Source organism: Megalops cyprinoides, chromosome 7 (assembly GCF_013368585.1).
Source record: "Megalops cyprinoides isolate fMegCyp1 chromosome 7, fMegCyp1.pri, whole genome shotgun sequence".
Lineage (NCBI taxonomy): Eukaryota > Metazoa > Chordata > Actinopteri > Elopiformes > Megalopidae > Megalops > Megalops cyprinoides.
Genome location: NC_050589.1, coordinates 23,426,616 through 23,443,760, shown reverse-complemented (window position 1 = coordinate 23,443,760; position 17,145 = coordinate 23,426,616). Strand labels below are relative to the sequence as shown.

Sequence of the window (17,145 nt, the reverse complement as noted above, 5' to 3'; positions counted from 1 at the left end):
TTCTCTCTCTCTTTCATACATGTAGCTATGCTACATCTACGTGTAGCATAGTGATAAGGAGGAGGGCTTGCCAGTTCGATTCCCCGCTGGCGAACTGCTGTTGTACCCGTTGGCAAGCTAGACAACCCACAACTGCCTCGGTAAATATCAAACTGTATGAATGGATAACATGTAGACTGTGTAAGTCGCTCTGAATCACAGTATCTAGGCTGTTAAATAGCGGTAATGTTATGTTTTATATAAAATGGCAAAGGTAGCACAATTATAACATTTATTTCCATTCTGGCCTCTCATAAGGATACAAAATAACGTAGAGAAAATGCTGTTTTAAAAATAATACAATCGTTAGTACAGTGTAAGGCACTACTGCGAGCGATCCGAACTGTGTGGAGCGGAGAGCGTTCACCGACAGTGGTGCTGCTCTATGAAAAGGAAGCACGACTCTTAATCACGTCATTCTGTGTTAAGGCGTTCGGCAGGAAACAGGGTTTCCTCTTGGATTGTTGTAATGCGAACAACACCATATTTTTCTTTGCTCAATGCAACCCTCGGCACAGAACACACTGAATCTAGCCAGAAGGAAAAATGCCTCCTTCGGAAAGAATAGTTTTGCTTCTTGGAGTCTTGTTTTTGGGCACCCGCTGGACTATCCATCAGCGCTCCGCCAGTGCGCTGCAAATCCAACAGGCGTTCACGTCTCCAAACCAGACCAATAACTTTGTTGTGGATGAAGTTTCCAGAAGAGTGTACCTGGCAACGGTTAACACAATTTACCAGCTAAATGGGACATTACATCTGGAAGTTGAGAAGACAACCGGTCCGGTGAAAGATAACTCGCTGTGCCATGCACCGCAGCTGCCCCAGGCGACATGCGAGCACCCGAAGGCGTACACCGACAACTTCAACAAGCTCCTGCAGCTGGACAGGGCGCAGGGGGTGCTCGTAGCGTGCGGCTCCGTGTACCAGGGATTCTGTGAGTTGAGAAAGATGGAGAACGTTTCTGAAATCGCCGTTGAGTTTCCTCCCCAGGGTGCCAAAACCGTTTTTCCCAGCATGCTGAACATCGCTGCCAATCACCCCAACGCCTCAACGGTAGGGCTCATTTTCAGAAGTCATGGAGGGAATACCCGACTTTTAGTAGGAGCAACCTATACAGGTATGGGAAGCCAGTTTTTCCCCAAAAATCACAGTAAGGAAGACCTACGATTTGAAAATACCCCCGAGCTTGCTATTCGCTCCCTAAACATCAAGGATTTGTCAAGGCTTTTCACTTATGACATCAACCCATCAGAGGACAACGTCTTCAAAATCAAGCAAGAAGTGAAGCCAAAAAACAAGCTAAATTTCGTCCATGCCTTTATACAGAAGTCATATTCTTACATTGCTATTAACAATGACGCCAATATGGGTCACAAGGAGAGTCAACCTAATAGCATACTGGCAAGGATTTGTCTGGATACTGAAAATCCGCGAAAATCGACCACAGAGAGCAGAAAACTTACTGAATCGTATATCCAAATGGGGCTGCAATGTGGTTCCAATGGGAATATTTACAACAGGCTCGTTTCAGTTTATCCTGCGGAGATATTTACCGCAGACGGACAGGGACCAGAGCATTACTTATTCGGAGTCTTTGCGAAATCTAACAAAAACTCTGCTTTGTGTGCCTATAAATTTTCCGATATCGAGGAAGTGATTAGACAAGGGAGAAGGAACTGCTCAAATTCGCCAAGCTCTGGAGATGTACAAGTGCTGGACAGCGTTATCCAAGGCTCGGGTGCCGTGTGCATTCAGAAAGGGAACATAGTGGTAAGTGAACGTCTGAGAAAATTGGATAGGCTATGTACTTTACATTACATGACGTTATATTACTATGTAAAATTGTTTATATTATTAGTTCTTTAAAATTTAATCACACGAGATAAATATTTATTTAAAAAAAAACATTAATCAAAGTAAGGTAGAATCTTTAATTTATACCTGTGCACTATGCAGTTCAGGAAGGTTTCACTTCAGCGCAGTCTGTTGGAATGAGGAATATTTTTAGAATTGGAATAAAAGAATATATGGTGGGTAATTTTGCCACACAGTGAACAGGTTATTTCGACTTTCAGGATATACTCCCATCCACAGAGAATGCGTTTTTGCGCCTATTTAATACAGCTGAGGCAGAGGGATAATGAATCGCACTGTAAGAGCCCGGGAAGTCTCGACCACGAGTCGGCTCTGCTCTGTAATTGCAAAAGGGATCTGCCAAAACATGCGAAGGTTATGGGAACCACACAAGAGCCAGTGAAAATCAGCTGTGCGCCAGTCCCCTGCTTTCTAATAACGAGCGAAGTTCAACTTCTGTGCCCTTAAAATTCAATTTTAAGCATAAATATTCATCCACTGGCCTGACCCCTGTAAACTGACCCAGGATAAAAATGTCTCTTAAATATTCGCAGCAAACCATACCATTCCTCTTTTCACAACGATGTGCAATTCCATTGAAATTAATATATACATGATTCTTGAGTAGTATTTTAACCGTCATTGTCATTATTCATGAAATGTGTTTAAACTGTTATTGTTTCAGAGTGGGTTTAGCCTTTACCCACATTAAAACAACAAGGCCTTTTAATTAATGATTTACCTGCGGTATAAATTCTGTGAAATGTCACATATTTTGTGAGCTCTGGCAGGCGACCCAAATATTTCAGAAAAAATTCTAGGCTACAATTAAAATATTTGCAATACACATACAGAGCCATTGGCTCATTTACCATTGGCTTTCAATGCATTTATCAAAATATTCAAACAGATAGGATATATCCCATGAAGTATCGTGGCGATGGGGCAGCAATTTATGAGTCCATGTATTTTTTTGAAACAAGTTAATAGTTGCACTAGCTAATGCCTCAGAATTATGTATTGTATGTATTGCTTCAGAATTCTGAATTAAGCAGACACTTGAGCTATTAATGACTGATTGAAACAGAAGGTTTATCTTAAGAGTAGCATATACCAGCTAACAGTATTTTATGACATTTCGAGAATCAACACGCATTGATCCTGGCAACCTTGAAATTTAGCAGATTTGAAGACTTAAAACAAGTGAACATGAACGTATATATTTGTGGTTTCGAATACACAAACTCGTTTTTTGAACCTGGGATCCGAAAATTGCGTTTGTTTTTACAAGGGATGTACTGTAATTTGTTTCCACTGAAAATGCAGATTGTCCGCGTTGCATCCGTAGATATCGCTGAGACATGATTCTGGAATCTTGTAACTTTTGATACTTCCGACCATCACGCTATTTTATTTTAAAATATCAAAATGCAAACCAAAATTTCCTGGAGTCACAAAATCAAATCCCAACCAGTGTAAGTGTGAGACCTCCCCCAAAATGCCCTCTCTTCTATCCATGCATGGTGACATTAACCAGGAACTGTTTGTGTCAATCACTGCCCCTCAGCCTGTGCGTTTTGTTGATAATGTTTGAGAGATGAGACTGGTTTAGAGAAGTTATTGAAGCTGAACAGCTCAACGGTTAAGATAAAAGAAGTCAAGATAGGGTTTATCAAGATATAACTTCCTCTAGCTGTTTGGGCACTTTTGTGTTGTTTCTCTATATAAGTTGACAATTAAACGAAGAGGTATCAAGCAAGAGTACCACGTCACATCAATTATTTGATTTTACTGATTTAGTCCTCATTTATTGATGCAATCTGTTTGATGGTTGGCTATGTCTTGCCAACCATGAATACAGTGTGTTGAAATATGGCACTTTTTTTGCTATCCCCAATCTAAACACCCTTGTGATGTAAGCAAAATATTTATTTCAGAGATTTTTGTATCTCTACATACATACACGTGTGTGTGTGTGTGCGCGCACATTTGAATACATTGAAATTTGAATAAATCACTGATAAAGATCCTAAAATGTCATTTTAAGCATCTTTGACTTTGGGGAAAGGAGTGTGGGTGATTTGAATGAGCGTGTGTGCACACATGTGCAAGTTGATGTTTCAGCTTTACAGACAGATCATGTTTTGTACTGTACAGTACCTTGAAGCCACATTATATTGCATTTACTTCATTAACCCTGTAATGTTAGACGGTTAAAAACAGAGAGGGGAAAAATTGTGCTTTTTTACATAGTAAGGTTTTTCTTACATAGATAAACAGGTGAATTGCATTAGATGATATGTGTGTGGACTGCTGTGAGAGAATAGCCCCCCCCCCCCTCTCCCCAGGAGCAGAATTGACAAGTAGTGTTCATGTTTAATAGATTGCCAAGGGTAAGAAGATCTTAAGACTGCTGTCATGTTATCAAAATGGGGGATTTCTCAAGAGGACTGCTGGCACTTTGGGACTACATTAGCGATATGGCTTTTGAAGCATTTCCATGATGGCGGATATCCCAACACACTTCTTGCAACATCTTGCTGCAGATAACCATTCTGATTAAGTGTTTGTGATTGTCATGGGGTAAAACAGGCTCCACCAGAGAAGAAAGGATTCCACTTCCCAGTGCTAGCCTTCTGTGACTGAAAAAAAATCTGATATTTTCAGCACGGCTGAGGGCCGTCCGCTGAGGAGAAGCCAAAGACACAGTTTGTGATAAGTGTGGAGGTCAAAAGCAGAGGGAAGCTCGTGGGAAAAGATTCCCAAGGCCTTCTCCTTAAAGCTGAGAAACTGCCTTCTCCTCTGACTCAACCCAACTGTGCCTCAATGAGGCCTTAAGTCTCTGCTTTAATGTGCTTCACTGTAGAGGATTTGCTTCTGCTTTTTCCCATTACGTAGTGTGGTAGAGGACTACCACATGCCACAAACTTGAATCAATATAGTAAATTTCCCCAATCACCCTATGATATAGTATTACAGATTAGTTATAAAAATATAGACCTGGATCGACATTTGACCTCATTTGTCACTTTCCATTGAATGCAAGCGTAACTGTTTTTCAGCACAAATGGGCTGTTATTTTTCTTTCATTTCAGTGATTGCTGGCCAATGTTAGTGAAGAAAATAGTAACTACTGCTTTTAATTGAGAGTCAAAGTTGAGGAAAAATGTTGATCGAATTCAGGCCTCCCTGTCATGTCAAGAAAGTAAAGTAAAGAAGCTGCACCAGTTTTGCTTTATGCTTCTGTGTTTTATAACATTAAACATTACACTAAAACATGTCATTTTCCTCAGGCTGCTTCTAGGGAAGGAAGAAACATTGTCACACCTTCATATATTTGCTCATCAGAACATCTGTTCACAACCTAATTATTCAAACAATGAACTGCTTTAGTACAACTAATTAAGTACCACATCTACCCATTAGGGCAGTCATATAACCAACATTCTCTAATTCCAGTCACCATATTCCTCTGTATGGGCCACTCCATGTGAAATTCTGGCATGACTGTGGTATTGCTCTCAGATTTTCTCATACAGTTATAATATGCCAGCTCAAGTATATACACATTTTCTGATTCATATCATAAATTATCCTTCAGATATGCCTAATCGAAAATTGAGGGGTGGGTTGCCATTTTGCCTACGAAGATATCGTCATTTGATTGATGTAAGATGCAGTCGTGATACTGCTGTTCTTGGTCTGATGCATTAGTTGCTTTTAATGCTGTTTGTGAATGCATGTGTATGAATTCAGAAAATTTTTGAAATATATGTTTATGAATATTTAAAAAATACCACCTTTGATTTTGTTGGTACGTTATTGTGCAGAGACTCTTGTATCAGTGGGATGTCTTGCAGTTTTGCGATGGGTTAAAAAGATCATTTAATGGATAGAATATGATCGCTATTGCTCACAGGAACTCCTCTTACTTGATCCCTGAGAAATCATGTTGTGGTCTCATTGCGCACCATGTAGGAAGCTTTACCCATGTCACATTTCAACATAGTGTGTGCCACCTGACATTACTAAAGGGTCATTTGTCAAGATTTGCATCCCAGATACAATAGCATCATCAATTCTTGGATGATATTATTGTATTATATTATTGAGGATGATTGAAGTGGTCTACCTGGATGGGCGAAGCTTGCTTCTACCACCGGTGTGTTCTGAAAAACTTCCAGCACGTTCCACTGAGGCAAAACCCTCAATGGCCTCAAAAGTTGGCTTTTCAAGGCAGCAGTGGCCATCCAGGCAAGCCTGTATTTCACTCTTTACACAACAAAGCTTATCAAAGTAACTTATCAAAGTCTCTTGAGAATTTAGATTGTTTACACTGAATTATTGTAGCCAACAGAAAATTTATACCACATAAATGATACTTGCGAATGACAAATGATGTGAATTAAGAAATTTAAACAAACCCTTCTATGTTCTGATACGTGATAGTAAGAGCATGAGGCACAATTCCAATGTGTGAGTTTTGGCACTCAATGTGTGAGGCGTCTGCAGTTATTGATGTGTTTCCAAATCATGTTTGGCACATGTTCCTCATGATAATTAAATTTGAGTATTTTAAACTTTACTAGTCTTTGACTTTTCCAAATATGGTAAACAATGTAAAGATTACATGTGAATCACTTGCTCTTTTGCCTGACAACATTGATAAATTGTGTCTTCACAGTTTGGTCAGGCTGGCAAGGGTTCCTTTGGACAACTGGTGACTGTAGTTGCTGTGTGGTGGTTGTACTGATTACTAAGCAGACAGGTGTGAACTTTTTTTTCACTTTATAGATGAATCTCGGTTTTACATCGTAGTTAAGATTGAAGTGACACTTTCGTCACTGGTGAGGATGATCCATGCGCAGGAAAAATCCACTGACCCAGAGGCAACAGTCTGATAAGGAACAGGACAGAGAAGTCAGCTGTCAACATGGTTAGCAGCAGCGTGGGGTTTTGCCAGTTTTGGCATTTACCAATGTAGACAACAAATGCAATCAAGGCGAAGAATGATATTCACCTAAATCAAATCAGCTGTGGGCACCACATTCATTTCATGTTCTAATCATCATCTGTGGCCGTTTTTAATCATCAGGGTATTGTTTTATGTGAAAGGTGACAGTCTTCTGTGGTGAGTGACTAAAAAATTTCATATTTGAGCCTTGCTGCCCCTACCCATCCGGGCAGACATACATGTCTTAACAAGAAAGTTGGGTGGAAACACAAGCTATGTCCCTAATACAGTTGTTTTTCGAATGGTGATACATTCTCAACTTTCACTTATAACGGCTTCAGTGGACAGTTCTGTGACATTGCTTCTTTGTTTCCAATGGTGACATGCTAAACAAGCTGATGCAGTTGGCAAAGGAAGTGTTCTTTTGTCTGTGACGGAAGTACTGTCATGTGAATTTCGAGAATCCATTTGCAGCCAGAAGAGACGGACTGTTGCGGTGGTCTTAAAAGGTGTGGGCTGGCAAGATACACATGCAAATTACTTTTGCATTCACGCTTACGCCTGTCTGCTAGATCCTAATATATTCTTCCACCTGAAAGCTGCGAGTGTGATAGATCATGCAAGATAATATTATGTTGGAGAACATCATGCTGCCCAAAACTGTGACTTCACTGATCTTCGTGGTTGTATGAATTAGATGATACAGAGTGCACAGTGAATAGGATTGGCCATGTAGTTGATGTACAGATGAATCTGCACAGCATGGTGCTCTGTAACACAGCCTGCCATGTTTCCCTACATGCACTCTGAAGAAGACCCTTCAACCAAAACCTTGATTGCCATGTGTGTGTAATCAAGCTGTCAAATATACCTTTACCTGTGGGTACCTTTTGCTTTCTTTTTTAATTTAAAATACTAGTGTCATTCTTTTTCAACCCAGGTTTTTATTCTGTGTCTTGCAACTTTAAAGTTTTAAATGATGAGAGAATTTTTTTTGGTTGGTTCTTTTTTCTTTTCCACCCACAGTCCTCTTTTATTTCCTGTACAGTTGCAGCCAGAGCAGCTGGACTGCGGGGCTGCCCACCTGCAGCACCCACTGGCCCTGCGTAAGCCTCTACGGGCGGCCCCGCTCTTTGAGGCTGTGGGGCTCAGTTCGGTGGCCGTGGACAGTGTACACCATCACACCGTGGTATTTCTGGGCACCACCAGTGGCCGACTGCGCAAGGTAAGATTTCCAACCCTGACCTGTGCAAGGTGAGAGTTCATTGTTTTCCATGACTCAGTGAGAGCTTGTGTGAGGTAAGAGGTACTGTGCGGGTATAGTTTTATGACAGCTGCCAAAATAACCTTTTTCAGAACAGACCTTTTGGTTATACTTCTCAGTTATCCCGATCTGTAAACATCTGAACACGATCATGCTCCTTGATTCATAACCCGTTTATTGTTTATGACAGAAAGCCTGCAAACACAAAACATACAAGTTTTAGTAGAAACAATATAACTATTAACAATAGTTATAACAATATAACTAATTTATATGGGAGAAACATGAACATTAAATTTTCAGACATCATGGCAAACAAATTTCAGCTGCTTCATTCTCTTTCAGTGAATTCACTGGCTCTTGACAGCCTTGTAAAATAGACTGAACCATTGTCATCACTTTCCTCAGATAAGGCGCGGCTTGCGTCAAGAGAACCCCTTGTGAATAGAGACAATAGCTGCAGATAATACGGGTATTTTGGTAACACAACTGTCATGAAAGGGGACCGGCAAATAGAAACGAGGACTGCTCAAACGTCATGTGATCACGGTTGCAGAGCTGACACTCATAGTCCAGCCGGGCGATCCCCAGCCTCCACATTCCTCTGCGTTTGGGCCTCAGGAGGCCCGCTGGTTGCTGACGGTTGAGTCTCTGCTCAGCGGTGAGGCATCTAGGGCCTGACTCATCAGCATGGGGGCTGCTCCGCTCAAGCTGTGCTGAATCTCAGCTTGGAAACATCTGTGAGAACTCAGGCCACGAAATTCCCCTTAATTAAGAAAATTCCTCATTTCTGTCTCAGTCCCACATCCCCGACCATAACTCACTGGACTACTGTTGCTGTCACGGAGTGCCACAAGTAGGAGCATAGCAATAAACAAGGCAAATGTAAGGAAACTTTGAAAGTTTGATTATTTCACCTTAGACTTTCACCTTTGAAATCCAAAATTTTTACCCAGGGTGGCACCTTTTTAGGCCCCCAAAACATTCTCTGTATCTTGGCAAGTTAAAGAGGCTTCTATTTTTATGTCAGTTTAAAAAATAATAGGCCGTGTGTTTGTGTGTGTGCTTGCCCCCAGGGATAGCAGCAGTACCGTGAAGACATTGTTTCTTTTTTGTTTCGTTGGCTGCTGTGATGTAGACGTGCTTCTTCATACAGCTGGTCACACCTACAGTAAACATGTTCTGCTTTTCTGCTTTTCAGCTTTTCTGAGCTTGTTCGGGTAACACCTTTCCTTCTCTTTGTGTGTCATTCTCTCTCTCTCTCTCTCTCTCTCTCTCTCTCTCTCTCTCTCTCTTACTCACTCCGTCTCTTCACTGCTGGTGCTTTTTGATTGTGTTCTCACCCCCTCTCCACACACATACGCACACCCACCTACCCACACACGCATTCAAAAGTCATTCAAAAGCTTTTTGCAGCCACAAACTTTTGAATAGAAACAGCTCCTTCATATGGAAACTGACTGACCGCTTGTGCAGAGGTGTTTGTTTGTTTTACCTGTCTGGTTTCTCAGCTTGTCACACCATTCTGCTGTATTGCAGGTGTGCCTTTCTGAGGACAGACAGAGCATGGCTGCACTTTCAGCAGGACTACTCTGTTTACCTTTGTCCACCATAGTGGTAGAATTGAGTTGTGTGTGCATGCTGATCTGTAGTGTGTGTGGTCAGACTGTAATGGCATAATGGCTAAGCATTTTCTAGATTCTGAACTGTCTGTTAGTGAGCTGGTGGATGGAAATCTCTCGGATATTTTTTATGGGTGGGTGAGAGGAAAATTCACAGATTATCATCCATTCTTGCGGTTTTTTTAATGTCAGGAAGTCCTTAGAGCAATGATTCTGCACTATTTGTGAAAACAGCCTTCACACTTTGAGAGATATATCTGCAGCCATCAAGATGTATATTTTTTAAGCTTTTTCTGTTTGTATTTATGTGTGTCATTGCTGGACATTTAGCAAAACAGGAAACAATTCAACATCTTAATCCAGATCTCAAAAAAGTCTCATGAAATTCTGAACGACAGAACTGTTTAATGTTCGTTTAATAAGCAAAGGCAGGACTGTGCAAGATGTGTGTGGAAACAGGAAACAAGGCAGCGAAAGTGCTCCGCTACCAAAGCACGCAAAGGTCCCACATCTCATGGAACCAGTCTGCCGCATGTTATGTTGTATTGTTCTCTGGACAATGTTAAAAATATCTAATTACCTGAGATAGCATGGATATGTTATATGAATGGGAAATAGTGAAATGTACCCTAATGTTTGTAGAATAGGGGGAGGGGGAGTAATACAGGATGTTCTAACAAGGGTTTTTCCACTGTTTTTTTTCCATTTACTGTTTTTGTTTTGGTTTTTTCTCGTTTTACTCATTTTGGTCTCATAAGTCTCACCTATGTAGTATATTTATACATTTTCCAAGTGTATAAATATTTTTGACACTTTTCCAAAGTTGCATAAAATATGACAGGTATTTGTTGTTTCTTCAGCTCAACCTTCTTAAGAACCTGACTCTGGCCAACTACAAATCTCTGAAGCTGCGCTCTGGAGAGTCTGTCCACCACATCATGACGTTTGACCCCAATGACAGAAACTACCTTTACCTTATGACTTCAAATCATGTGAGTCTAGCTATGAAGTATATCACTAAATTAATTTACTTAATTGAGACTTGTTAGACATGATGGTGATGATGTTGTAGTCATGTTGCCTTTATCCAAGTAAACATGTGAGACAAAATTAGAATAAGACAGCATTAATTCTTACCTCAAAATACCTAAAAATAAATCAGGTCAAACTGATACATTAGCAAACTTTCCTTTATCCAAAGGTCAATCACTGAGATGGGTTTCACAGATACAGTAAGAGTAATACTGTTCTCTGAATCATTAGTGAAGGAATATCTGTGTCTGGAGGAAATCTAGCCATAGAATGACGAGCTCTGAAGATTCTTTGCAGATAGCTTTCGTGTTTTGCACCGATCACAGGATGTGGGCTCAAGGTGTGAAAAGACATGCTGTGTTTCCCATCCAGCTCCTGCGGGTGAAAGTGTCCAAGTGTGACCAATATACCAGCTGCAACGAGTGCCTGGGCGCCAGCGACGCCTACTGTGGATGGTGCACTCTGGAGAGCAGGTGAACTTTGATGCATCCAGCAACGTTTGAAGGCTTGTCATTATCATTTGCTTGGTAGATGAGACAATCTAGTGTGACTAACATTTTTGCATTTTGATAATGGCTGGAGGGATTAAGTACCTTTCTGAAGTATACAATGACAGGTGCCCTGTCCAGAATCTGGATCGGTCATACAATTTTTGCACTCCTCAGTAATTCAGGAGAAAAAATCAGTAGGTCAGGTACTCTCCTAGCTTAAATATATTTCCCTCCCTCATGGAGCCCATGGAGCCCATAAGCCTTGTGCTGTCTCATGTACTGCAACTCTCAGAGCTTTTGATTTTGATCAATGTTAAGACGGTTATCAAAAGGTCCCACTTGTTTTGAATCTGTCCTTCCTGTGTGTCAGTCGAAGACAAATTCATTTTTAACTTTCGTTTCGTGGGATAAGGCAAATGCAGTTGAATGATTCTGGGGCATCGTACTGTATGTAGAGGTTTAGTCAACGGGCTGATTGTTGTTGCCAGGAGTAGTGAGTGAGTTCCAAGGAGGAGACTATTGACATGGTGAGGTCTGGAGGGCCTCCAAGCCATCTCAGCTGGCACTGCCTCTGGGATGAGCTTTGTCAAGGCTTCCACAAAGACCCGTTCATAACTAAAAAGATCACACCAGGGTCTTCTGTTAAGGAAATGTCAGATTCTCCTCAAAATCCTTTGAGTTGAAGTCATGTTTGTCTGGCATCAAATTGTCTTCTATTGGTCATTGTTCATTAGCGATGTGGGCCAGAGGCCAGGAGATGTGGGCTGTGAAAGGGTTTTAGAAAACATCAGGGGTGAGTGTTCCCCTTCCTCACTTCGAAAATTGCGACTGGAAAACTATTTCACAATACGAGAATCCACCACTTTTCTGTATGTGGGTGGATGTAGGCAAGACATTCTTACTGTTGAAAAACGTTTCTCGCAACTTGAATGTTAAGCATTTTTTACACTTACCTACTTCAGAGCCCTACAGATGTTTTAAAAATAAACTTTCCAATGCATATTTTTACACTTTTTAAAGATTTCAGTCTATTTTGGAAAGCTGTGTCGCTCATGAGAGTGCTGGGTGTGTGAATCTGCTGACAGATCTGAGGTGCCGTGCAGTAAGTGGTGTTTGTGCTGCTCCGCGGAGGGAAGCACAGCAGTCCCCCAGTTTGCCCCAGGCCCACACCATCTCATGGGTTAGCGGGAGGGAGGGGTGTGGTCTAGTCAGTGAGTCACGGCTGCAGAGCAGTTCAGAGTCCACATCCGGACGCTCGCAGTGTTCTCTCTCTCTCTCTCTCTCTCTCTGCAGCCCAGACGAATGACTCTAGCTATTCTTAGTGCCACAGCTGACCCCTGGCCTCACGGTCCCTGATGGTGCTTTCCACTGACTTAGCGGGGTAGGCTGGGCTGGGGGAACTGGCAGGGGCTGCTGGTGGGAGTGCAGGGAAACTGCAGGCTCAAGAGGGCGGGCAGATTGCACATTGCCCCAAACATCAGTGTTTTCTGTCATCCTCAGAAATGCTAAGAAAATATTTCTGGTTGTTCTTCTCAGCTCCATTTTTAAGTACTTAGTCCTCTGTGGTATGGCAGTTATAGCTACCCAGTGATGATTCTGCTCTTGCAGCTGCTACGCTGTGTAAATCACCCTGGCCAAGGCTTACTGTTAAAATAAAGCAACAATAATTAGAATAACAACAGCAACAAAAACAACAATAACAACAGCGGTATTAAAATATATTTTTGGAATATGTAAAAACAAAAATAAAAGTACCAAAGTACACTAAAAAGTAACAGTGTAATGCACTGTAATCTTTTCATGTTTTAACACCCAGTGTCTTAGTTTTTCCATTTAAGGTCGTTGTGTCCTTGATATATTTACTGCAGTGGGGAATGAAGTCCTGTCGGGAGACGGGAGGCCTGTTGCAGGTTTTATGGGAGAACAGAAGTAAAAATAACAGCCCACCCAGCCTGATAGCACTCTAATCCAATTAAATGGTGCTGATCTTCTACGCCGGAGGGGGCTGTTGTTATGGGAACTTGTATGACACTGAATCAAACACACCGCAGTGAAACATATATTGACAGCCAGCTCCCCGTGTGATCTAATAAACAGAGGTTGATATGTAAGTCATCAAAACGAAATGCTAGCAAATGGAATGGCAAGACGCTAAGAGCTGCATCGTGTGAAGACCTTGAGAAGAGGATATCGCGGCTAGAAAACTTATTTTGCTCAAAACAAAGGTCAAAACAGGTCTGTGTAAGACATAACAGCTGTGCAGTTGGAGCCCTTTTGCATACAGGCGTAGCATTCACACGCTTTCACATCGCCTTGAACACGGTCACTGGGACTGCTGTGAAACCTGAGTGAATTGGAGGCATTCAGTTTCTGACCCGGTCCCTGAAGAGGTGGATTTATTCAAAAAAATTATATGGCAAAAGTATTGTTGGCAGGCAGGACTGCGGTCCACACTCCTCATTGTAGGTGGCAAGATCCAAGGAATAGTGAAATTGAGCTTCTGGAGGAGAATACTTCCATCACTCAAGTTTCTTCACTCAGTTTCCCAATACCAGTGCCTTACAATTAAAATCTGAAGTACTGTTTTAGAGAGAAAAGTTCATTGTAAGAATTTTTGTTAACGTCTTTGTGTTTGTACTTTTATGCCGTCTGTGCTGTTATGCTGTTCAATTTCTTTGTTTTGGGGGTTTTGACAGTTCCATAGAGTTTCCACTCAATAGGAAATCTGTTGTCAGTGATACTTGCTCGTGGGAGTTACAGTATGTGCTTCTGACCATTGTTGAGAGCTGTGTTGAGAACATGGAAACTAAACTGTGTATGTCTAGATCATCAAACACATAAGATTTAACCAATGTGGACTCTCCCTGACCAAAAAAAAAAATTTTAAAACCTCAGTGATAAATCAGAAGGTATTAACACCTCTCACAGTTTCCTGGCTGTAGTGAACCCTTGACCCCTTACCTTACCGTGATCCTATCTGTAGGTGCTCCATCCAGAGGGAGTGTTCCCCCCAGCAGCTGTCCCGTTCCTGGATTGGGCTGGGGGAGGGGCTCCATCAGTGCCCCTCAATGACCATCACCCCTCCTGAGATCAGCATCACTGTCGACATGAAGGTACGGCCTACTGGCTTCTCCCTCTTTGTGCCCTGTGAAAAAAAGGATTCAGAGAAAAGTGTTTGGTTGAACGCACAAGGCACACACAAAGCAGATGGCCTTTACATGGCTGATTGATGAGCCCATGCTACACCTGCTCAAAAGTTTCACTTTAACTAATTATTGACTTTTTTATTGAAGTAAGTAAGTTAATGTCATGTTTCTTATGGTTATGTGTTCACCGATAAGCGGGTGAGTTCTGATTGTTTTTCAGAGAGTGACCCCTCGTGCGTTAAACACAGGACCAATTGCCACTAGATTTCCCAGCACTACTTATTTGTCCTTGTTGGCCCTGACCCAGCACTAACTTGACTCACAGCCTGATATAGTTCTGTGGTCTGGGAGGTGGGGGTGTTAGGGGTGGGGGGTGGGAGGGTTGACTGAGTCCGAGTCAGTCTCAGTCCCCGCAGCTGCCTCCGTCTGCCGCCCCTCACGGACACCTCCAAGAGCAACAGGAAGCTGGTGCTGATTCAGTCTCCGCCTTGGCCACGTAGGAAACAGGAAACAGATGCTGCTTTCAGGAAATTAACATTCACATTAGCAATAGTGTCGAGCTCAGTGCAACCTGATTTTCGTGGTTCTTGAGGCTGTCGGAACAAATGAGCATGGCTCAGTTAGCTTGCTCCGTAACGCACCCCTCTTCCTTCATTTTTCTCAGAATGTTGGTATCCTGATAAACGGGAGTGTTCCAGACCTGCACAGCTCCACAGTGGAGTGTGACTATGGCCTGGGGGTGTCTACAACAGCCACATTGCACCTTGACTCCGGGCCATCCCAGATCCAGACCTGCCCCCTCCTGCCCCGAGAGAGATACCCCGGGATTCCCGCTGGCAGGGGTAGGCACTCTGCACTCTAGCTTTTTCAGTTCAGTTATCGTCTCATTGCTTTTCTTTACATACAATGGAAAGTACAGAGTGAACAAAACATACACACCACTAACTGCCAACAACTGTAAAAGCAGTTGAGGGTTGTAGTCTTATCAAAGGATGAATTAGCTGGAAGTTAAATGCAGGACTGTAAAACAAAATAGCAATGCCACAACACGTAAGCAATATACATTGCCAAGCACTTAAGACTGGTAAAGCTAGAGAAGTAAGAAGTAAGAAGTGGTTTTCTATTCCCACTTTCTTTACTCTCTTCCTGTATGACTGCAAAGATGTTCTGCTATCACTTGGCCAAAAGCTATGTGCTGACCCATATTTCATTTATTAAATAAAATTAAAAAATGCACATTAAAACATTAAATCCAAACTATAACGAATATACTTTGATATACTGTACATCAAAATATACAGTATGCATTAGCAAATTTGAGTTACTGATACTTTTTCTTACTGTACTCCTTGTTGATAGATATCAATGTCTACACTGTATCTCATCCACAGACCACATCACTGTTCCCATGGCCATTAAGGTGAATGGCATTCCTGTGGTCTCTGGGAACTTCATTGTCTATGACTGTGAGAAGACAGGTGTGATACACCCCAAGACAGCGTAAGTTATTCAGTCTTTCCTTTTTTTAATGACACAGTTGTGCTAATCACAGGCAAGAAACCTTGCCTGAAACTCGCAGCTACTTGGATTATTTCCTGAATCAGTGTTTCACTTCCATTGCAATTATTTGCATTATTTTTTCACAAGCCTCAATTGAAAATATTCTCAGTTCACACCTCTTGCAAATGGCAAAGATTGAGGTGTGTCTCACAGCAAACACAGTGAATGGATTGTTTTCTGAATAACATATCAAATGTTAAATTGGTGAGACAGAGAGGTGAAGGGAAATAAGTGGATAAGTGAGTTGTGCCATGTTTTGCCTGATGTCTTCCTGTGGAAGCCCTCGCCTGTGTCACCTGGGGCCAGCCGGCTTGCTTTCCCTTTGGAGTTCTCACAAGCGCTGGCCAGGGTGTCATGACCACAAGACCATATCTGCAGGTCTTCGGTGCAGGTCGTCTCTTTGCTCATTGCAGCGGTGTGACCACTGCAACGTGGCAGATCGCATGCCTGCTGTCCTCTGCTCAACAAGCTCGTGCAAAGGTGTGAAAACAGACGGCATATGGTTTGAAGTGATAATGAGACAAGGCAGGACGTGTGCATGTACATTGCTATATTTGAGGTAGAAGGGGTGTAAACAGTCTTTTTTTATCTCCACTTGTATCTCAAGCGCAACTAGGAGTGTCCGATGGTTTCAGCAATACTCGCAACCCGTCCTCTGCTTGAGCCACTTTTTTTTTTTTTTTTTGTTAAGAATCTTGATTTCTCAGTATTGTTTTTATGTTGAGGCAATCCCGCCACAGAGGAAGCTGAACAGTTTCAACTAGGTGAAAAGATAATGACTAACAGACTCCGGAATTCCACAGCGCCTGCGAAGTCAGTGACGCTGTGCTGCGCTTGCGGAAGCTGTCGGACATTTTCGGTGTTGAATCCCATCGATTTGAGAGGCCTGATTAAGGATATCTGCTCAGCCTCTTTGAGTTCTTTGTGAGCCTTGGGATGCACGGTGTACTGGGTGCAGACCAGCAGGGAGGCAATTAGGAGCAGTTGAGAGGACTTCTGTGAAACAAAGGATGCCCCTGATAGAGGCACTGTGAGTGGGACACCTGCTTCCAGTCTGCCATCCTGAGATCCCGGAAGAGCGCTCACATGTGTGGCGTCTCATTGGACGCCTGTCATGTTTCTTGGAATGGGGCTGGGTGGGGTGACACACAGAGGAGCCATTTTCAGTTCTTATATTGTCAGA

At 42.2% G+C, this 17,145-nt stretch overlaps 1 protein-coding gene across 1 annotated transcript in view; it reads left to right on the top strand.

The window, feature by feature from the left end:
* The first annotated feature begins 473 nt into the window (after nucleotides 1-473).
* plxnd1 (plexin D1) overlaps nucleotides 474-17,145 on the top strand; it is a 47,418-nt gene continuing 30,746 nt past the window's right edge. The window contains exons 1-7 of the mRNA XM_036533231.1: nucleotides 474-1,809; nucleotides 7,896-8,072; nucleotides 10,594-10,725; nucleotides 11,138-11,238; nucleotides 14,240-14,369; nucleotides 15,067-15,244; nucleotides 15,794-15,902. Of these exons, the coding sequence (XP_036389124.1) occupies nucleotides 586-1,809; nucleotides 7,896-8,072; nucleotides 10,594-10,725; nucleotides 11,138-11,238; nucleotides 14,240-14,369; nucleotides 15,067-15,244; nucleotides 15,794-15,902 (2,051 nt within the window). The 5' untranslated portion in view covers nucleotides 474-585. The remainder of the gene's footprint in view (nucleotides 1,810-7,895; nucleotides 8,073-10,593; nucleotides 10,726-11,137; nucleotides 11,239-14,239; nucleotides 14,370-15,066; nucleotides 15,245-15,793; nucleotides 15,903-17,145) is intronic.